This window comes from Pseudophryne corroboree, chromosome 4 (assembly GCF_028390025.1).
Source record: "Pseudophryne corroboree isolate aPseCor3 chromosome 4, aPseCor3.hap2, whole genome shotgun sequence".
Lineage (NCBI taxonomy): Eukaryota > Metazoa > Chordata > Amphibia > Anura > Myobatrachidae > Pseudophryne > Pseudophryne corroboree.
This window is the reverse complement of record NC_086447.1, coordinates 448,932,721-448,955,604: the sequence shown is the minus strand read 5'-3', so window position 1 is coordinate 448,955,604 and position 22,884 is coordinate 448,932,721. Positions and strand designations below refer to the sequence as shown.

The 22,884-nt window shown below is 46.3% G+C and overlaps 1 protein-coding gene across 1 annotated transcript in view; it reads left to right on the top strand.

The window, feature by feature from the left end:
- NT5E (5'-nucleotidase ecto) overlaps positions 1-22,513 on the top strand; it is a 211,609-nt gene extending 189,096 nt beyond the window's left edge. Inside the window, exons 7-9 of the mRNA XM_063916966.1 lie at positions 793-942; positions 9,684-9,884; positions 19,818-22,513. Coding sequence (XP_063773036.1) covers positions 793-942; positions 9,684-9,884; positions 19,818-20,005 — 539 coding nt within the window. The 3' untranslated portion in view covers positions 20,006-22,513. The remainder of the gene's footprint in view (positions 1-792; positions 943-9,683; positions 9,885-19,817) is intronic.
- Positions 22,514-22,884: the final 371 nt, after the last annotated feature.

Below are 22,884 nucleotides of genomic sequence, written 5' to 3'. Positions count from 1 at the left end.
TAGATAAATGTTAAGTAGAATCTGATTGGTTGCTATGAGCAATATCACCAGTTCTAAAAACTCCCACCTTAGTAAATGTACTCCTATGTTGGATAAACTGATATAATATGGGAGATGGACTTTATTTTTAATAAACATATCCTTTCATGTCCTTATCCTGCACGGGTGTACTACGATATACCCGCGCTTGGGATCCCAGCCGCTGGAATGCTGGCAGCGGGGCAAGTGCAAAAGAGCCCCTTGCGGGCTTGCTGCACTCGCCACGCTGCGGGCACTCTATTTATTCTCCTTTCAGGGGTGTTGTGGACACCCCAAGAGGGAGAATAGTTGTCGGTATCCCGGCGCCGGTATGCAGAGTGTGCATGCCGTTGTTTGCGGCATACACAATGTGAGATATTTTAGTCAATATCGCTCAGGAGGGGGAAAATGAGCGATATTGACTAAAGTATCGCACAGTGTGTATGCACCTTTAGTTATGCTGTCTGTAAAGACAAACTCCATGGACAGTTAAGGATTCTTGAAATTATTTTACAGTTAGGATCATTAAGCAGAGTTTTACTTCAATATATAACATATGCTATATGTAATAAGTACATGTGACCCAACTTATACATTGTGAGCCTATAAACCACAATCACGTTTTCCAATGCTGGTGTCTGATTCTAATCCATTTCAGTCTTCACTCAAGAAACAAAGGTTGTGCCTTATTTTCTGTGTATGGTTTTTATAATTAATGTAATGTACTACTAGACTTAGAAAAGTGTGATAAATAATACTTGTATATATTCACAGGAAGCATAACTACTGAGGACCTGATATCAGTGCTCCCCTTTGGTGGTACATTTGATCTGATTGAAGTCAATGGATCCACCCTAAAAAAGGCATTTGAGCACAGTGTACATCGTTATGGGGCTAGTACCGGAGAGTTTTTGCAAGTTGGTGGTATGTTGAATTTTTCATTTAATTACAGCATATTATTGCATAATGGATACCTAGTACAGCTATTGTGCAAGAATGATAGATTTTGTAATTTGTGAACTCATTATACCAGGTATCTGTTTATCATACACTAAAGGGACCCTGGCCATATCACCTCAGTGTCTGTCGGCTGCTCTGTCCCGTCCCCTTTCTATCCGCTGCTCTGTCTTGCTTCCTCTTTGTCTGCTACTTTGTCCTGCCCTGCCTGTCCCCATCACTGCCTGCGTACCCCCTGCATGCAAACTCCTTCCTGTCCCCATACTTACCACGCTGTGTGGCCACGTGTAAAGGGGATGTGGCCACGCCCCTTGTCCTATACTTTCAGTGGTAGTTTGGAGAGCCAAAAATTGTTACAGACCATAAAAAAAGGTACTGTACCTGCCACAAAGGTACAGTTGGAGTGTATGCTAGTGCCTGTCCCATCACTTTAGCATTGGGAGCCATTCGGGCATGAGCTCTAGCTCCCACTGTGGATGCATGTTGGAGATGGGACAGACTTTAGCTAATTATAAATGTTATCTGGACTAAGATGTACTAAGCAGTGAAAAGAGTGGATTAGTGAGCCAGTGGAGAAGTTGCCCATGTCAACCAATTAGGTGCTCTGTATAATTTTATAGTATGCTAATTATAAATGTTACTTCAATGCTGATAGGTTGCCAAGAGTAACTTCTCCACTGGCTCACTTCTCCACTGTTTTCACTGCTTAGTACATCTCCCCCTATGAGTCATTAAGGGGTCTATTTACTAAGACTTGGATGTAGATAAAGTCAACAGAGATAAAGGGGTCTATTTACTAAGCCTTTGATGGAGATAAAGTCGCTGGAGATAAAGTACCAGCCAATCCACTCCTGTCATTTTTCAAACACAGCCTGAGACATGGCAGGTAGTGGCTGATTGGCTGGTACTTTATCTCCCTCCACTTTATCTCCATCCATCGCTTAGTAAATGGACCCCTAAGTTACCAAGCTCATAGTTTCTGTAAAACATTACAAATAACCATGTATCTGCTCACTGCGTGTTATGTCAATTATATGTGATTTATAAAAAGATTAATGGGTAGAAAAATATATAAAATACTTTATTATTTACATTTTGTTCCACACTAACCCCAAGACTGTCTCTATCAATATGGAAAATGCACGCCAGCTAAAAGACTACTAGCATTACTTGTGCAACTAGACCTTTATCACTTATACCCCTTTTCCACCTCTGTAGCACGGGTTGCAGCCGTGTCACCTGACACGGCTGCGACCCATGCTACAGCCCCCTTCCCACAGCGCTCACAACCCGCCATATTGCGTTTGCAGATCAGTACACCGCGTGATTGCACGGCTCACCCACCCCTAGAAACAACTCTGGCTGGACACATCCTGAGACCCCAGCATACACATGTCTTTTTAATATACATCTTTCAGAATGTACGTTCAGAGTAAAACTGTGTCCACCTCTAAATTTTTGTACATTGCATGAAGTCCCAATTGGCCGTTAGAGAGAGAAAAAATGTATTGCCAAGAGAGTGAGTGTTTAGCTTTGGTTATTAAAGAAAGCTCTGCACCCTCAGCATTTTGCATGGTCACGTGTGTTTAATGACATGATCGCACACGTGGCTGCTTTCTTTATATTGGCCCACACCATGATGTTAATTACAAGCAGTGCAGCTGGTGTAATGGTTAGCATTACTGCCTCACAGCACCACTGGCGGATCCAGCAGGAGGCGATGAGGGCGAACGCCCCCCATAATTCAGCGACCCAGCCCCACCCCATTGTTGTTTGTGCGGGAAGTGGAGGCCGGGGGTCAGGGAAGCTGCGTGCGACGGTCGGGAACTGGCCGCATTGAGTCAGCGCAGCAGAGAGACAACACCGCGTGGGACCACCCATTTTGTCCCGGCCCCTGCTACCAGCGGCACTCAGCAGCACAATTCTCTGCGCGGCGTGTGCAGCGGCATTATTTCCTCCTTCAGCCGCGGTCTTATATCCACGTCCCTGCACTGTGAAATCCTAATAATCCATTAGTATGTAAATGGGAGCAGAGTTACGAGAGGGTGAGGGGGGAGTTTACACCCCACAGTTCTTCACAATCTTCCCATTTCCACCCACGGAAAAGGGGGCATTCTGACACCTCATACACAGGCACCCCTTCACCTATAAGCCCATTGCTACCTCAGCCTTTAATACTAATATATATATTATATATATATATATATATTTCTCTGACGTCCTAGTGGATGCTGGGAACTCCGTAAGGACCATGGGGAATAGACGGGCTCCGCAGGAGACTGGGCACTCTAAAGAAAAGATTAGGTACTATCTGGTGTGCACTGGCTCCTCCCTCTATGCCCTTCCTCCAGACCTCAGTTAGAATCTGTGCCCGGCCAGAGCTGGGTGCTCCTAGTGGGCTCTCCTGAGCTTACTAGTAAAGAAAGTATTTATTAGGTTTTTTATTTTCAGTGAGCTTCTGCTGGCAACAGACTCACTGCTACGTGGGACTAAGGGGAGAGAAGCAAACCTACCTGCTTGCAGCTAGTTTGTGCTTCTTAGGCTACTGGACACCATTAGCTCCAGAGAGTTCGAACACAGGCACCTGTCCTCGATTGTCCGTTCCCGGAGCCGCGCCACCGTCCCCCCTCGCAGAGCCAGAAGAACAGAAGCTTGAAGACGACGAAATCGGCGGCTGAAGACTCCTGTCTTCATTAAGGTAGCGCACAGCACCGCAGCTGTGCGCCATTGCTCCCAGCACACTTACACACTCCGGTCACTGTAGGGTGCAGGGCGCTGGGGGGGGGCGCCCTGGGCTGCAATTGAAGTACCTTTGGCATAAAAACATACATATATACAGTCTAGCACTGTATATATGTAGAAAACCCCGCCATTTTTTTACATGGAAAGCGGGACAGAAGCCCGCCACTGAGGGGGCGGGGCCTTCTTCCTCAGCACACCAGCGCCATTTTCTCTTCACAGCTCCGCTGGAAGCAGCTCCCCAGGCTCTCCCCTGCAGTATCCAGGTACAGGACGGGTTAAAAAGAGAGGGGGGGCACATAAATTTAGCCGCAAAACAATACCAAAAAAAAAGCAGCTATTGGGTAAATCACTTATTAGCAGTGAAAATCCCTGTGTTATATAGCGCTGTGGTGTGTGCTGGCATACTCTCTCTCTGTCTCCCCAAAGGACTTTGTGGGGTCCTGTCCTCAGTCTGAGCATTCCCTGTGTGTGTGCGGTGTGTCGGTACGGCTGTGTCGACATGTTTGATGAGGAAGGTTACGTGGAGGCGGAGCAAGGGCAGATAAGTGTGGTATCGCCCCCGTCGGGGACGACACCTGATTGGATGGATATGTGGAAGGTCTTAAATGACAATGTAAACTCCTTACATAAAAGGTTTGATGACGCTGCAGCCTTGGGACAGCCGGGGTCTTAGCCCGCGCCTGCCCAGGCGACTCAGAAACCGTCAGGGGCTCAAACGCCCTCTATCTCAGATGGTTGACACAGATGCCGTCACGGAGTCCGACTCCAGTGTCGACGATGATGAGGCACATTTACAGTCTAAAATGACCAAGGCCATCCAATACATGATTATTGCAATGAAAGATGTATTACACATTTCTGAGAGTAACCCGGTTAATACCAAGAGGGTTTATATGTTTGGGGAGAAAAAGCAGCCAGTGACTTTTCCCCCATCTGATGAATTAAATGAATAGTGTGAAGAAGCGTGGAGTTCCCCTGATAAGAAATTAGTGATTTCTAAGAGGTTACTGATGGCGTACCCTTTCCCGCCAACGGACAGGTTACGTTGGGAAACATCCCCTAGGGTGGACAAGGCGCTGACACGCTTATCTAAAAAGGTGGCCCTGCCGTCTCAGGATACGGCCGCCCTAAAGGAGCCTGCGGATAGAAAGCAGGAAGCTATCCTGAAGTCAGTGTATACACACTCTGGTACTCTACTGAGACCTGCTATTGCTTCAGCCTGGATGTGTAGTGCTGTAGCAGCGTGGACAGATACTCTGTTAGACGACATAGATTCCCTCGACAGAGATACTGTTTTGCTAACCCTGGGCCATATCAAAGATGTCGTCTTATATATGCGAGATGCTCAGAGGGACATTTGCCTGCTGGGCTCTAGAATTAATGCTATGTCCATTTCTGCCAGGAGGGTCTTATGGACTCGGCAATGGACAGGAGATGCTGATTCTAAAAAACACATGGAGGTTTTGCCTTATAAGGGTGAGGAATTGTTTGGGGATGGTCTGTCGGACCTCGTGTCTACAGCGACAGCTGGAAAGTCGACTTTCTTGCCTCAGGTTTTCTCACAGCCTAAGAAAGCACCGTATTATCAAATGCAGTCCTTTCGTTCCCAAAAAGGCAAGAGGGTCAGGGGCGCATCCTTTCTTGCCAGAGGCAGGGGTAGAGGTAAGAAGCTGCACCATGCAGCCAGTTCCCAGGAACAAAAGTGCTCCCCTGCTTCCACTAAGTCCACCGCATGACGTTGGGGCTCCACAGGCGGAGCCAGGTGCGGTGGGGGCGCGTCTCCGAAACTTCAGCAGCCAGTGGGTTCGCTCACAGGTGGATCTCTGGGCTATACAAATTGTATCTCAGGGATACAAGCTGGAATTCGAAGCGACTCCCCCCCGCCGTTACCTCAAATCAGCCTTGCCAGCTTCCCCCATGGAAAGGGAGGTAATGCTGGCGGCAATTCACAAGCTGTACCTCCAGCAAGTGATTGTCAGGGTCCCCCTCCTTCAACAGGGAAGGGGTTACTATTCCACAATGTTTGTGGTACCGAAACCGGACGGTTCGGTCAGACCCATTCTGAATTTAAAGTCCTTGAACACTTATATAAAGAAATTCAAGTTCAAAATGGAATCGCTCAGAGCGGTTATTGCAAGTCTGGAAGAGGGGGATTTTATGGTGTCGCTGGACATCAAAGATGCTTACTTGCATGTCCCCATTTACCCACCTCACCAGGAGTACCTCAGATTTGTGGTTCGGGACTGTCATTACCAATTCCAGATGTTGCCGTTTGGCCTGTCCACGGCACCGAGAATATTTACCAAGGTAATGGCCGAAATGATGATACTGCTTCGGCAGAAGGGAGTTATAATTATCCCGTACTTGGACGATCTCCTCATAAAGGCGAGGTCCAAGGAGCAGTTGTTAATCAGCGTAGCACTCTCTCAGGAGGTGTTACTACGGCACGGCTGGATTCTGAATGTTCCAAAGTCGCAGCTGATTCCTACGACGCGTCTGCTTTTCCTGGGCATGATTCTGGACACAGAACAGAAGAAGGTGTTTCTCCCGGTGGAGAAGGCCCAGGAATTAGCATCTCTGGTCAGGGACCTCCTGAAACCAAAACAGGTATCGGTACATCACTGCACGCGAGTCCTGGGAAAGATGGTGGCTTCATACGAAGCCATTCCCTTCGGCAGGTTCCATGCGAGGATTTTTCAGTAAGATCTGTTGGACAAGTGGTCCGTATCGCATCTTCAGATGCATCGGCTGATCACCCTGTCCCCGAGGGCCAGGGTGTCTCTTCTGTGGTGGCTGCAGAGTGCTCACCTTCTCGAGGGCCGCAGGTTCGGCATACAGGGCTGGGTCCTGGTGACCACGGATGCAAGCCTCCGAGGATGGGGGACAGTCACTCAGGGAAGAAACTTCCAAGGGCTGTGGTCAAGTCTGGAGACTTCTCTACACATAAATATACTGGAATTAAGGGCCATTTACAACGCCCTGAGTCAAGCAGAGCCCCTGCTTCAAAACCGGCCAGTGCTGATTCAGTCAGACAACATCACGGCAGTCGCCCATGTAAACCGCCAGGGCGGCACAAGAAGCAGGATGGCAATGGCGGAAGCCACAAAGATTCTGCGATGGGCGGAGAATCACGTGCAAGTACTGTCAGCAGTGTTCATTCCGGGAGTGGACAACTGGGAAGCAGACTTCCTCAGCAGACACGACCTCCACCCGGGAGAGTGGGGACTTCATCAAGAAGTCTTCCAACTGATTGCAAACCGTTGGGAACTGCCACAGGTGGACATGATGGCGTCCCGCCTCAACAAAAAGCTAAAAAGATATTGCGCCAGGTCAAGGGACCCTCAGGCGATAGCTTTGGACGCCCTAGTGACACCGTGGGTGTACCAGTCGGTATATGTGTTTCTTCCTCTTCCCCTCATACCAAAAGTACTGAGAATAGTAAGAAAGAGAGGAATAAGAACAATACTCATTGTTCCGGACTGGCCAAGAAGGACTTGGTACCCGGAACTGCAAGAAATGCGCACAGAGGACCCATGGCCTCTGCCTCTCAGACAGGACCTGCTGCAACAAGGGCCCTGTCTGTTCCAAGACTTACCGCGGCTGCGTTTGACGGCATGGCGGTTGAACGCCGGATCCTAGCGGAAAAAGGCATTCCGGATGAAGTTATTCCTACGCTAATAAAGGCTAGGAAAGACGTGACAGCAAAGCATTATTACCGTATATGGCGGAAGTATGTTGCTTGGTGTGAGGCCAGGAAGGCCCCTACAGAGGAATTCCAACTGGGTCGTTTCCTGCACTTCCTACAGTCAGGGGTGACTATGGGCCTAAAATTGGGGTCCATAAAAGGTCCAGATTTCGGCCCTATCCATTTTCTTTCAAAAAGAACTGGCTTCACTGCCTGAGGTTCAGACATTTGTTAAGGGAGTGCTGCATATTCAGCCCCCTTTTGTGCCACCAGTGGCACCCTGGGATCTTAACGTTGTGTTGGATTTCCTGAAATCCCACTGGTTTGAGCCACTTAAGACCGTGGAACTAAAATATCTCATGTGGAAAGTGGTCATGCTGTTGGTCTTAGCATCGGCTAGGCGTGTGTCGGATTTGGCGGCTTTGTCATGTGAAAGCCCATATCTGATCTTCCATATGGACAGGGCAGAATTGAGGACTCGTCCCCAATTTCTCCCAAAGGTGGTGTCATCGTTTCATTTGAACCAACCTATTGTGGTGCCTGCGGCTACTCGGGACTTGGAGGACTCCAAGTTGCTGGACGTAGTCAGGGCTTTGAAAATATATGTTTCCAGAACGGCTGGAGTCAGGAAGACTGACTCGCTGTTTATTTTGCATGCACCCAACAAGCTGGGTGCTCCTGCTTCAAAGCAAACAATTGCTCGCTGGATCTGTAGCACGATTCAGCAGGCTCATTCTGCGGCTGGATTGCCGCATCCAAAATCGGTGAAGGGCCATTCCACAAGGAAGGTGGGCTCTTCTTGGGCGGCTGCCCGAGGGGTCTCGGCTTTACAGCTTTGCCGAGCGGCTACTTGGTCGGGTTCAAACACATTTGCAAAGTTCTACAAGTTTGATACCCTGGCTGAGGAGGACCTGGTGTTCGCTCATTCGGTGCTGCAGAGTCATCCGCACTCTCCCGCCCGTTTGGGAGCTTTGGTATAATCCCCATGGTCCTTACGGAGTTCCCAGCATCCACTAGGACGTCAGAGAAAATAAGAATTTACTCACCGGTAATTCTATTTCTCGTAGTCCGTAGTGGATGCTGGGCGCCCGTCCCAAGTGCGGACTTTCTGCAATACGTGTATATAGTTATTGCTTAACTAAGGGTTATTGTTATGAGCCATCCGTTGAGTGAGGCTCAGTTGTTGTTCATACTGTTAACTGGGTAAGGTTATCACAAGTTGTACGGTGTGATTGGTGTGGCTGGTATGAGTCTTACCCTGGATTCAAAATTTATTTTCCTTGTAATGTCAGCTCTTCCGGGCACAGTTTCCCTAACTGAGGTCTGGAGGAGGGGCATAGAGGGAGGAGCCAGTGCACACCAGATAGTACCTAATCTTTTCTTTAGAGTGCCCAGTCTCCTGCGGAGCCCGTCTATTCCCCATGGTCCTTACGGAGTTCCCAGCATCCACTACGGACTACGAGAAATAGAATTACCGGTGAGTAAATTCTTATTATATAATAAAGAACAAATTCCTGTGTATCATTAATTAATGGACTAAACTATTTTATATATGGTGTATCACTAGTGTCTGTGTATGTTAGTAGTGTATGCATGGTGTATCACTAGGGCCTAGCGGACTGGATTGGAAGGGAGAGGAGTCCGGATTAATTTTAAAACCACCACTCCTATAGGAGAAGTCTAGATCCGCCCCTGCACGGCACTGAGGTAATGGGTTTGATCCCCATCTGTGTGGAGTTTGTATATTGTCCTCATACTTGCGTGGGTCTCCTCTGGGTACTCTGGCTTCCTCCCACACTCCAAAAATATACTAGTAGGTTAATTGGTTCCCAACAAAACTGAACCCTAGTGTGTATGTGTGTGCATATAGATGGGCCAGTTGTATCTGATCTGCAAACAAATTCTGTTTCTAGTCAATTGTGCTTGAGAATCTATTTATGATTTTTGTACCATCCACACAGTTTGCTTCCTCTTCCCTGTGTAGCAGCCTTTGTATGAAGTAGATGTACATACCACATGCATGTCTAGTGGGAGGAAAAGATTAGATGCTTCTTTATATTGACAATGATTGCAGGATAATTGCATGGCAAAAGAAAAACAATGAACCTCTCCGTGCATCTTTTTGCAAGTAACACAAAGTTATTTATGTTGTAAAAAAAAAAGAAAACTCCTCCTTATTTTTAGAAAGGATTGCACCTTTAATTCCACGAGAGTAGCATTACAGCTCACCCAAAGATGGTTTATATTGATATCTTTCTTTCTTTTTTTTTTTTTTTTATAGGGATAAAAGTTGTGTACAATACAGATAAAGACCCTGGACAAAGAGTTGTCAGATTAGAAGTTATTTGCACCAAATGCCGTGTGCCAAAATATGTTCCGGTGCAAATGGACGAAGTATACAAAGTTGTTCTTCCTGACTACATTGCTAAAGGGGGGGATGGTTTCAGTATGTTAAAAAATGAACGTTTGAGACATGATAGCGGTAAGTGTCCAAGATATGCTGCACAAAGAGCTATAAGTGTATACTCACATTTGTTACAGCATTGGATCACTGATGCTTTACATTCACGAGAGCTTGTCCTCATTCCAAAAATGCCTTTCCCCCAGAGATAGCAATTTAGCAAATCATGAATGGTAAAGGAGTATCCCATTTCCTAACCATGCACATTTTTTTTAATTATTATTATTATTATTATTTTTTTTGCGCATGTACAGCAAGTACAAAAGTAGCATTAAGGTTTTCGTTTTTGGGTCCATGAGGGGTGAGTGTCTTTAGATTGGAGGAAAGTTCTTGTGTACCAGATTTCTAAATGCCAGGATTACACTTTAATATAAAAATGAGAGGAAACAAACATTCTATGGGCGGGATTCAATTCTTTTCACCCCTTTCTACACCCGTTCTGTATCTGCCCTCGCGGGCATGGTATCATTATTTCAGCTTGCTACACTTGGAGTAGCGAGGAACCCAACCATTTACACGGCTAAACCGGATTACTATTGGCGCGATATGCACGATGACGGGGATCATTTTAGACAGGAGATTGGGCGTGATATATCATTTGAATTCCACCCTATGGCCCTCATTCCAAGTTGATCGCTCGCTAGCTGCTTTTAGCAGCATTGCAAACGCTAGGCCGCCACCCTCTGGGAGTGTATCTTAGCTTAGCAGAATTGCTAACGAAAGATTAGCAGTTCTGCTATTAAATATTTCCCTGCAGTTTCTGAGTAGCTCCAGACCTACTCCTAGATTGCGATCACTGCAGACTGTTTGGTTCCTGGTTTGACGTCACAAACACACCCTGCGTTCGGCCAGCCACTCCCCGTTTCCCCAGCCACTCCTGCGTTTTTCGTCTAGCATGCCTGCGTATTTTAGCACACTCCCGGAAAACGCTCAGTTACCACCCAGAAACACCCACTTCCTGTTAATCACTCACCGATCAGCAGAGTGACTGAAAAGCGTCGCACAGCCCTGTGTAAAATTGCATAATTTTGTGTGAAAGTACTTAGCGCGTGCGCCCTGCTGCCCATACGCATGCGCAGAATTGCCGGATTTTAGCCTGATCGCTCGCTGACGTTTTTAGCAGAGTTGCGAACAACTCGGAATGACCCCCTATGTATCTTTCCTTGTTAGTGCCTATAGTGTATGTCCATTCACAGGAGTGTGTGCCTATTATTAGGCAACAGGTTTGTGAAATCTGTCGTTAAGCCGCCCATGTAGCTTAGTTAATTTAGGTCTAACTCTGAGCTGCAAACGCAGACTGACTGCTTTGTACAATTTGTGTAGAGGCACACCAGGCCTACAGGCACACACAGACACTTATTCTAAATGAATTAACCAGAATTATTGGTTCTGAAGTTTTAGTTTTGTTTCCATTATTCCACTAGACTATGGGGTATATGCAATTGCGGTCGAATTCCCGAAATTGTCGAATTTCGGGTCATTTTCGACCAAAAAAAAAATTTGCCTATGCAATTCAGTGCTTTCCGACCAAAAAACGGACTTTCAAAATACGACTTTTTGAAATTCGAATTTTTGCAAATTCGACTTTTCTGCAATGATATAAGTGCTGCAATTCGACCAAAGCATATTCAATTCAAGTTTGGAAATTCGACAGCAGTGCTTTTAGACAGCAAATTCGTCATTTTCAATCCGCCACACTTTGGAGGGTGAAAACAAATAAAAAAATTTTAAACATGTTTTTTTTTGTGTTTTTTTTTTTGGGAATAGCAGATCTATTTATATTAGAAGGGATTAGGTACTTTTTTTTTTTTTTTGGAGGCACAAATATTATTTATATATTTTTTAAAATATTATTATTTTTTATTTATTTTTTTATTGCTGGAACGGTAAAATCCTAAAAAAAAATGGCGTGGGGTCCCCCCTCCAAAGCATAACCAGCCTCGGGCTCTTCGAGCTGGTCCTGGTTCTAAAAATGCGGGGAAAAAATTGACAGGGGATCCCCCGTATTTTTAAAACCAGCACCGGGCTCTGCGCCTGGTGCCAAAAATACGGGGGACAAAAAGCATAGGGGTCCCCCGTATTTTTAACACCAGCATCGGGCTCCACTAGCTGGACAGATAATGCCACAGCCGGGGGTCACTTTTATGCCGTGCCCTGCGGCCGTGGCATTAAATATCCAACTAGTCACCCCTGGCCGGGGTACCCTGGGGGAGTGGGGACCCCTTCAATCAAGGGGTGTCCCCCCCAGCCACCCAAGGGCCAGGGGTGAAGCCCGAGGCTGTCCCCCCCCATCCAATGGGCTGCGGATGGGGGGGCTGATAGCCTTTTGTGATCTTGAAAAGAATATTGTTTTTTCCAGCAGTACTACAAGTCCCAGCAAGCCTCCCCCGCAAGCTGGTACTTGGAGAACCACAAGTACCAGCATGCGGGAGAAAAGCGGGCCCGCTGGTACCTGTAGTACTACTGGAAAAAAAATACCCAAATAAAAACAGGACACACACACCGTCGACAGTAAAACTTTATTTCATACGTCGACACACACATACTTACCTATGTTCACACGCAGACATCGGTCCTCTTCTCCATGTAGAATCCACGGATACCTGAAAATAAAAGATCAATATACTCACCTCAACCAGGGTCCAGAGATAAATCCACGTACTTGTAGAAAATAACAAACCGGACACCCGACCAAACGGACTGAAAGGGGTCCCATGCTGACACATGGGACCCCTATCCCCGAATGCAGAGAGACCTCTCAGTGACAGCTGTCACTGAAAGGTCTCTAAAGCCATTCAGGAAGCGCAACTTCGTTGCGCTCACCTGATTGGCTGTGCGCTGTCTGAACTCAGACAGCGCATCGCATAGCCCCGTCCATTATATTCAATGGTGGGAACTTAGCGGCTAGCGGTGAGGTCACCCGCCGGTCAGCGGCTGACCGCGGGTTAACCCCACCGCTACCCGCTAAGTTCCCACCATTGAAAGTAATGGAGCGGCTTTGCGATGCGCTGTCTGACAGCACAGACAGCGCACAGCCAATCAGGTGAGCGCCACGGAAGTAGCGCTCCCTGATTGGCTGAAGGGACTTCAGTGACAGGAGTCACGTGATGTCCCGGCATTCGGGAGAAAGGGGTCTGATGTGTCAGCATGGGACCCCTTTCAGTCCGGTATGGAGCGGGTATTTGCGTTTTTTTTTTTTTTACAAGTACGTGGATTTATCTCTCTGGACGTGGATTTATCTCTGGACGCTGGAAGGTGAGTATAATTTTTTCACAGGTACCTCGGATCGTCGGAGACCGTGGCAGTCGGCGTGTCAACATAGGTAAGTATGTGTGTGTCGGTAGTGTGTAATAAAGTTTTACTTTCACGGTGTGTGTGTACTGTTTTTATTTGGGTATTTTTTTTCCAGTAGTACTACAGGTACCAGCGGACCCGTTTTTCTCCCGCATGCTGGTACTTGTGGTTCTCCAAGTACCAGCTTGCGGGGGAGGCTTGCTGGGACTTGTAGTACTACTGGAAAAAACAATATCTTTTCTCTAACGTCCTAGTGGATGCTGGGGACTCCGTCAGGACCATGGGGAATAGCGGCTCCGCAGGAGACAGGGCACAAAAAGTAAGCTTTTAGGATCACATGGTGTGTACTGGCTCCTCCCCCTATGACCCTCCTCCAAGCCTCAGTTAGGTTTTTGTGCCCGTCCGAGCAGGGTGCAATCTAGGTGGCTCTCATAAAGAGCTGCTTAAAAAAAGTTTTTTAGGTTTCTTATTTTCAGTGAGTCCTGCTGGCAACAGGCTCACTGCTACGAGGGACTTAGGGGAGAGAAGTGAACTCACCTGCGTGCAGGATGGATTTGCTTCTTAGGCTACTGGACACCATTAGCTCCAGAGGGATCGAACACAGGCCCAGCCATGGAGTCCGGTCCCGGAGCCGTGCCGCCGACCCCCCTTGCAGATGCCGAAGTTGAAGAGGTCCAGAGGTCCGGAAACAGGCGGCAGAAGACTTTCAGTCTTCATAAGGTAGCGCACAGCACTGCAGCTGTGCGCCATTGTTGTCGGCACACTTCACACCAGCGGTCACTGAGGGTGCAGGGCGCTGGGGGGGGCGCCCTGGGCAGCAATGTATAATACCTTTTTCTATGGCTAAAATACATCACATATAGCCCTTGAGGCTATATGGATGTATTTAACCCCTGCCATATATCGCAAACTCCGGGAGAAGAGCCCGCCGTTTTAGGGGGCGGGGCCTATTCTCCTCAGCACACAGCGCCATTTTCCTGCTCAGCTCCGCTGTGAGGAAGGCTCCCAGGACTCTCCCCTGCACTGCACTACAGAAACAGGGTTAAACAGAGAAGGGGGGCATATTTTGGCGATCTTTTTATATATTAAGCGCATATAACAGAAACAACACCTTTTAGGGTTGTTTATATACATTTTTATAGCGCTTTGGTGTGTGCTGGCAAACTCTCCCTCTGTCTCCCCAAAGGGCTAGTGGGGTCCTGTCTTCGATAAGAGCATTCCCTGTGTGTCTGCTGTGTGTCGGTACGTGTGTGTCGACATGTTTGAGGACGATGTTGGTGTGGAGGCGGAGCAATTGCCGGTAATGGTGATGTCACCCCCTAGGGAGTCGACACCGGAATGGATGGCTTTAATTATGGAATTACGTGATAATGTTAGCACGCTGCAAAAGTCAGTTGACGACATGAGACGGCCGGAAAACCAGTTAGTACCTGTCCAGGCGTCTCAGGCACCGTCAGGGGCTGTAAAACGTCCCTTACCTCAGTCAGTCGACACAGGTACCGACACAGATTAATCTAGTGTCGACGGTGAAGAAAGAAACGTATTTTCCAATAGGGCCACACGTTATATGATCACGGCAATGAAGGAGGCTTTGCATATCTCTGATACTGCAGGTACCTCAAAAGGGGGTATTATGTGGGGTGTGAAAAAACTACCTGTAGCTTTTCCAGAATCAGAGGAATTGAATGACGTGTGTGATGAAGCGTGGGTTAACCCCGATAGAAAACTGCTAATTTCAAAGAAGTTATTGGCATTATACCCTTTCCCACCAGAGGTTAGGGCGCGCTGGGAAACACCCCCTAGGGTGGATAAGGCGCTCACACGCTTATCAAAACAAGTGGCGTTACCGTCTCCTGATACGGCCGCCCTCAAGGATCCAGCTGATAGGAGGCTGGAAACTACCCTGAAGAGTATATACACACATACTGGTGTTATACTGCGACCAGCAATAGCCTCAGCCTGGATGTGCAGTGCTGGGGTGGTGTGGTCGGATTCCCTGACTGAAAATATTGATACCCTGGATAGGGACAGTATTTTATTGACTATAGAGCAATTAAAGGATGCTTTTCTTTATACGCGAGATGCTCAGAGGGATATTTGCACTCTGGCATCGAGAGTAAGTGCGATGTCCATATCTGCCAGAAGAAGTTTATGGACGCGACAGTGGTCAGGTGATGCGGATTCCAAACGGCATATGGAAGTATTGCCGTATAAAGGGGAGGAATTATTTGGGGTCGGTCTATCGGATCTGGTGGCCACGGCAACAGCCGGAAAATCCACTTTTTTTTACCTCAGGTCACCTCCCAACAGAAAAAGACACCGTCTTTTCAGCCGCAGTCCTTTCGTTCCTATAAGAACAAGCGGGCAAAAGGACAGTCATTTTTGCCCAGAGGCAAAGGAAGGGGTAAGAGGGTGCAGCAAGCAACTACTTCCCACGAACAGAAGCCCTCCCCGGCTTCTACAAAGCCCTCAGCATGACGCTGGGGCTGTGCAAGCGGACTCAGGGGCGGTGGGGGGTCGACTAAAGATTTTCAGCACACAGTGGGCGCGCTCACAGGTGGACCCTTGGATCCTGCAGGTAGTATCTCAGGGTTACAAGTTGGAATTCGAAAAGTCTCCCCCTCGCCGGTTCCTAAAGTCTGCTTTACCAACGTCTCCCTCAGAAAGGGCGACGGTATTGGAAGCCATTCACAAGCTGTATTCTCAGCAGGTGATAGTCAAGGTACCCCTCCTACAACAGGGAAAGGGGTATTATTCCACACTATTTGTGGTACCGAAGCCGGACGGTTCGGTAAGACCTATTCTAAATCTGAAATCCTTGAACCTGTACATACAGAAATTCAAGTTCAAGATGGAGTCACTCAGAGCAGTGATAGCGAATCTGGAAGAAGGGGACTTCATGGTGTCCCTGGACATAAAAGATGCTTATCTGCATGTCCCAATTTACCCTTCACACCAAGGGTATCTCAGGTTCGTGATACAAAACTGTCATTATCAGTTTCAAACGCTGCCGTTTGGTTTGTCCACGGCACCTCGGGTCTTTACCAAGGTAATGGCCGAAATGATGGTTCTTCTACGAAGAAAAGGCGTATTAATTATCCCTTACTTGGACGATCTCCTGATAAGGGCAAGGTCCAGAGAACAGCTGGAAGTCGGAGTAGCACTAACCCAAGTAGTGCTTCAACAACACGGGTGGATTCTGAATCTTCCAAAATCTCAATTGACCCCGACGACACGTCTGCTGTTCCTGGGAATGATTCTGGACACTGTTCAGAAAAAGGTGTTTCTCCCGGAGGAGAAAGCAAGGGAGTTATCCGAACTTGTCAGGAACCTCCTAAAACCAGGAAATGTGTCAGTACATCAATGCACAAGAGTCCTGGGAAAGATGGTGGCTTCTTACGAAGCAATTCCATTCGGCAGATTCCACGCACGAATATTTCAGTGGGATCTGCTGGACAAATGGTCCGGATCGCATCTGCACATGCATCAGCGGATAACACTGTCACCAAGAACAAGGGTGTCTCTTCTGTGGTGGTTGCAGAGTGCCCATCTGTTAGAGGGCCGCAGATTCGGCATACAGGACTGGGTCCTGGTGACTACGGATGCCAGCCTACGAGGCTGGGGAGCAGTCACACAGGGAAGAAACTTCCAGGGCGTGTGGTCAAACCTGGAGACGTCTCTTCACATAAATATACTGGAGCTAAGAGCGATTTACAATGCTCTAAGCCTGGCAAAACCGCTGCTTCAGGGTCAGCCGGTGTTGATCCAGTCGGACAACATCACGGCAGTCGCCCACGTAAACAGACAGGGCGGCACGAGAAGCAGAAGAGCAATGACAGAAGCTGCAAGGATTCTTCGCTGGGCGGAAAATCATATCATAGCACTGTCAGCAGTGTTCATTCCGGGAGTGGACAACTGGGAAGCAGACTTCCTCAGCAGACACGACCTCCACCCGGGAGAGTGGGGACTTCATCCAGAAGTCTTCCACATGATTGTGAACCGTTGGGAAAAACCAAAGGTGGACATGATGGCGTCCCGCCTCAACAAGAAACTGGACAGATATTGCGCCAGGTCAAGAGACCCTCAGGCAATAGCTGTGGACGCTCTGGTAACACCGTGGGTGTACCAGTCCGTGTATGTGTTTCCTCCTCTGCCTCTCATACCAAAGGTACTGAGAATTATACGGCTACGGGGAGTAAGAACAATACTCGTGGCTCCGGATTGGCCGAGAAGGACTTGGTACCCGGAACTTCAAGAGATGCTCACGGAAGAGCCGTGGCCTCTACCGTTAAGAAGGGATCTGCTTCAGCAGGGACCTTGTATGTTCCAAGACTTACCGCGACTGCGTTCGACGGCATGGCGGTTGAACGCCGGATTCTAAAAGAAAAGGGCATTCCAGAGGAAGTTATTCCTACCTTGATTAAAGCCAGGAAGGAAGTGACCGCACAACATTATCACCGCATTTGGAGAAAATATGTTGCGTGGTGTGAGGCCAAGAAGGCCCCAACGGAGGAATTTCAATTGGGTCGATTCCTACATTTCCTGCAGGCAGGATTGTCTATGGGCCTCAAATTGGGGTCTATTAAGGTTCAAATTTCGGCCTTATCGATTTTCTTCCAGAAAGAATTGGCTTCAGTGCCTGAAGTACAAACCTTTGTCAAAGGTGTACTACATATACAGCCCCCGATTGTGCCTCCAGTGGCACCGTGGGATCTCAACGTAGTTTTGGATTTTCTCAAATCCCATTGGTTTGAGCCGCTCAAATCGGTAGATTTGAAGTATCTTACATGGAAAGTAACCATGCTACTGGCCCTGGCTTCAGCCAGGAGAGTATCAGAGTTGGCGGCTTTATCGTACAAAAGCCCATATCTGATTTTCCATTCGGACAGGGCAGAACTGCGGACGCGTCCTCAGTTTCTGCCTAAGGTGGTTTCGGCTTTTCACTTGAACCAGCCTATTGTGGTGCCTGCGGCTACTAGCGACTTGGAGGACTCCAAGTTGCTGGACGTTGTCAGAGCATTGAAAATATATATTTCAAGGACGGCTGGAGTCAGAAAATCTGACTCGCTGTTTATCCTGTATGCACCCAACAAGATGGGTGCTCCTGCGTCTAAGCAGACGATTGCTCGTTGGATCTGTAGCACAATCCAACTTGCACATTCTGTGGCAGGCCTGCCACAGCCTAAATCTGTAAATGCCCACTCCACAAGGAAGGTGGGCTCATCTTGGGCGGCTGCCCGAGGGGTCTCGGCATTACAACTCTGCCGAGCAGCTACGTGGTCAGGGGAGAACACGTTTGTAAAATTTTACAAATTTGATACTCTGGCTAAGGAGGACCTGGAGTTCTCTCATTCGGTGCTGCAGAGTCATCCGCACTCTCCCGCCCGTTTGGGAGCTTTGGTATAATCCCCATGGTCCTGACGGAGTCCCCAGCATCCACTAGGACGTTAGAGAAAATAAGAATTTACTTACCGATAATTCTATTTCTCATAGTCCGTAGTGGATGCTGGGCGCCCATCCCAAGTGCGGATTGTCTGCAATACTTGTACATAGTTATTGTTACAAAAATCGGGTTATTATTGTTGTGAGCCATCTTTTCAGAGGCTTCTTCGTTGTTATCATACTGTTAACTGGGTTCAAATCACAAGTTGTACGGTGTGATTGGTGTGGCTGGTATGAGTCTTACCCGGGATTCAAGATCCTTCCTTATTGTGTACGCTCGTCCGGGCACAGTACCTAAATGAGGCTTGGAGGAGGGTCATAGGGGGAGGAGCCAGTACACACCATGTGATCCTAAAAGCTTACTTTTTGTGCCCTGTCTCCTGCGGAGCCGCTATTCCCCATGGTCCTGACGGAGTCCCCAGCATCCACTACGGACTATGAGAAATAGAATTATCGGTAAGTAAATTCTTATTTTTATTATCACAAAAGGCTATCAGCCCCCCCATCCGCAGCCCATTGGATGGGGGGGGACAGCCTCGGGCTTCACCCCTGGCCCTTGGGTGGCTGGGGGGGGGGACCCCTTGATTGAAGGGGTCCCCACTCCCCCAGGGTACCCCGGCCAGGGGTGACTAGTTGGGTAGTTAATGCCACGGCCGCAGGGCACGGCATAACAGTGACCCCCGGCTGTGGCATTATCTGTCCAGCTAGTGGAGCCCGATGCTGGTGTTAAAAATACGGGGGACCCCTACTCTTTTTGTCCCCCGTATTTTTGGCACCAGCACCAGGCGCAGAGCCCGATGCTGGTTTTAAAAATACGGGGGATCCCTGCCCAATTTTTCCCCTGCATTTTTAGAACCAGGACCAGCTCGAAGAGCCCGAGGCTGGTTATGCTTTGGAGGGGGGACCCCACGCCATTTTTTTTTCCGGGTTTTTCCCGTTTTTTCCCATTTTTTAAAATCGCGGCAAAATCCGCCAAATCGGCCAATTTTCGCCGGCGATTCTGGCGAACCCGTTTTTCATTGAATATGGTGAATTCCGGCAGCCACCTGCCGGAATTCACCTGGCGAATTGAGTCGAATTAAAAACCGGCGAAAAATTGCCGCGATTCGCCGTGAATTGCATATACCCCAATATTACAAAAGTCACATTTATGTCATCCTAGTGTTGACCTTTACAAATAAGGAAAGTAAATGTTGTTCTACTTGTTTTTTCCCCTAGGTGATTTGGATGTGGCAGTTGTTGGAAATTACATAAATAAAATGCTAAGAGTCTACCCTGCTCTGGAAGGGAGGATACAGTTTTCCAAAGAGGAATCTAGCAGCTCATCGTCCACTTTCATCTATATGAACACTCCCATGATCTTGATTACATCTCTTATTATGTCCGTACCGTCACTATTCTGCTAATTGATCTCAATGACCTAAGACATGTTAGTTTTAACTTTATAAGAATTCAATAGTCACAACTACTGTCTACTTACTTTTCATGCATGACTTACAGTTCCCAAAAGACAAGTCACTCTTTCAAGACCTTTAGTGTCATTTTGCTATATAATATATATATATATATATATATATATATACATATATATATATATATATATATATATATATATAAAATGCATTTTTTATTATATATATATTTACAACTTTTTGGAAAGTATAAATGTCAATAATCTTCCAACATAAACTATTTAAGTGAGACATTGAACACTTTGCTACATTTTGACATCTTTCAAGATTTTCACCATGTATTCATCAATCAAGAACATAGAGTTTAGGCAAACTGGCAATTATGGGAACCCATATGGTGTAGATTTACAGTTTATCTATCTCTATTACAAGGAAACACATTTGCCCCTACACTATTGTATTGTATTGTATTGAAGCCTGTTTAATTCACTGTTTATAAGTGCACATTTTAAAAATATACTTTTGTTTAGATTTTTTAGTTATTAAAACATTCTTTTTTTTCCACTGCCATTTGACACACTATAACTTTATTTTTGTTGACATGTTTATTGTTTTCAATCACACTAGTATAGTACCCTCATCATACTGTATCGTATCACAATTTAAGGATTTCCATGTGTAATAATGTGGATTAATTCAAGTCAATCAGATTACTTTACCTGTACGTAATGAAGGAAGCCTGTTGGGGGCAAAATGCAATACTACTTTAGAGGTTCTCATAGTATACCAAGCGCAAAAGGGATCAGGTACTGAAATTGCCAGTAAGATATCAGTGGGGCTTAACTTTATATTTTTGAATAGGATATATATACATTTCTCTAACATGATGCACATTGTTAATTATCCGTTGTGTCAAACTTAAAAGACACACGATAAATTTCAGTGATGAAAACTGGGATGACTGCGTTAAGTTTAAAGGGTAGGGGACACTTGCTGAATTAAGTTTTGTATTTTTATTTTCATTGGTTAACACCGTATTTCTCAAATTACTTTGAATCACGGCGCCCTAGAGTATCAGAATTATTTTCACAGCACCCCTAAACCAATTGTTTCTTTTTGAGAAATTCAGAAATAAATATTAAATGAAGTACATTGTGTTTATATGTCATCCTTAGGTTCAGTTATATGGTGAGGGACAGGATTCACTTCTGTTTGTCCACATGTTTTATGATTGGAAGCCACAAGCACTGGTTTTGCCTAGAACAATGATCATTTAAATTGGTCCTAGACCACCAACCCAGGGCACTCAGTCTGGGAACTACTGGATTAACAAATATCTTTACTTCTTCCTTAGTTTTATTACATGTTCTTCTACACCCATAGGCATAACTATAGTGGATGCAGGGGTGGCATTAATATGGGACCCAAAGATTTAGGGGGCCCTGGACTCAGCTCATATAGTAGTCTACCAAGTTCTTCATATTGCCTTCTAAGAAATTGGGTCAAGCCAATTGCCTGGGCCTGAAAAGGGGAACTTGTCAGTGGCAATCTCTTTCACTTCCTCTCAGTAAAGCTTCACACTGATGTGAGCCATCTCCCAAAGACACAGCTGACCAGTGAGCCCAGCACTATTGGAAAGTAGGCTTCTCCTTGTTTACAGTCTTTGTGCAGCTGAGGTGTGGGGGGATGGGCTATGGTGGGGGCATTGAGCTTCAACATTAGGACTGTCCCATAAAGGGCAGTGTGTCTGAATTAAGGAATTAAGATCTCGATTCAAAATGGAATGTGCTGCATTAGGAAGTATTTTCCTCATGTAGGAGCTGGTTGCTTCCCATTCTCTGTGTGGCATTATATGAACTGGTGGCACTGTGTGGTATAATGTGAACTAGGGCACTTCTATGAGGCATAACATGTAGGGCACTTCTATTGCGCATAAAATGAACTAGGTTATTAGTAGGGGGCATAAAATAAGCTAGAGCCCTACTGTGGGGCACTATTACTGTATATTGCATAAAAATACCCATGGCAATATTATGGGGAATAAAATGACCAACCACTGTGGAGAGTGGTCTCTCTAGAAACAATGGGGAAGGGCCCCTTCAAAATGTTGCTATGGGGCCCACAAAGTTCTGGTAACGCCCCTGTCTACACCCTTTGTGTTCGCATTGTCCTGGCATTTCCTATGGAAAATGCAACAAAAATGCAATATAAATATATAGTTCCCGCAGTATAATCATATTAGAAATATTCCCAGGTTATAGAATACACAGATTTATTTTTTTAATTAGTACATTTGTTTAGTATTTTGTACCATTAATGTTTAGAAGATAGTAATCATACAAAGGAAGCGAATGAAGTTAAGTATTTTTGAAGCTGTCAATGTCTGACTTTACTACAGTGCTTTTGATAATTTCTTTCTGTTCTTCCACATTCTGTATATACCTCATGTATATGTACCAAAGAACCACGTACTGGAATAAAGCTGTGTATCTGTACATTTTATTTTGAGATGTTATTATTTAAAAATATATGCACGTCACAAGACTGAAACATTATAGAATAACTGTGTATAATTTTGGTCTTATGAATCTTAGCTTGGTTATTGGCACATAATGTGAATACACAGCCAGTGATTTTAATACTTTTTTAAACAACTGTAGCATCCAGTATGAACTTGTCTGGTTAGCATAACTGAATGCCAATAGCAATTCATCTTCAATAGTTTATTTTCGTTTGTTTCACTGGCAATATCTAGCACTGTATGGATGCAAAATACTGTATCGTTTGCAAAAACTTGGATGAGTATGGGGGTATTCCGTTAGCCTAGGTGAAAAATATACATTATGGTAAGAACTTACCGTTGATAATGGTAT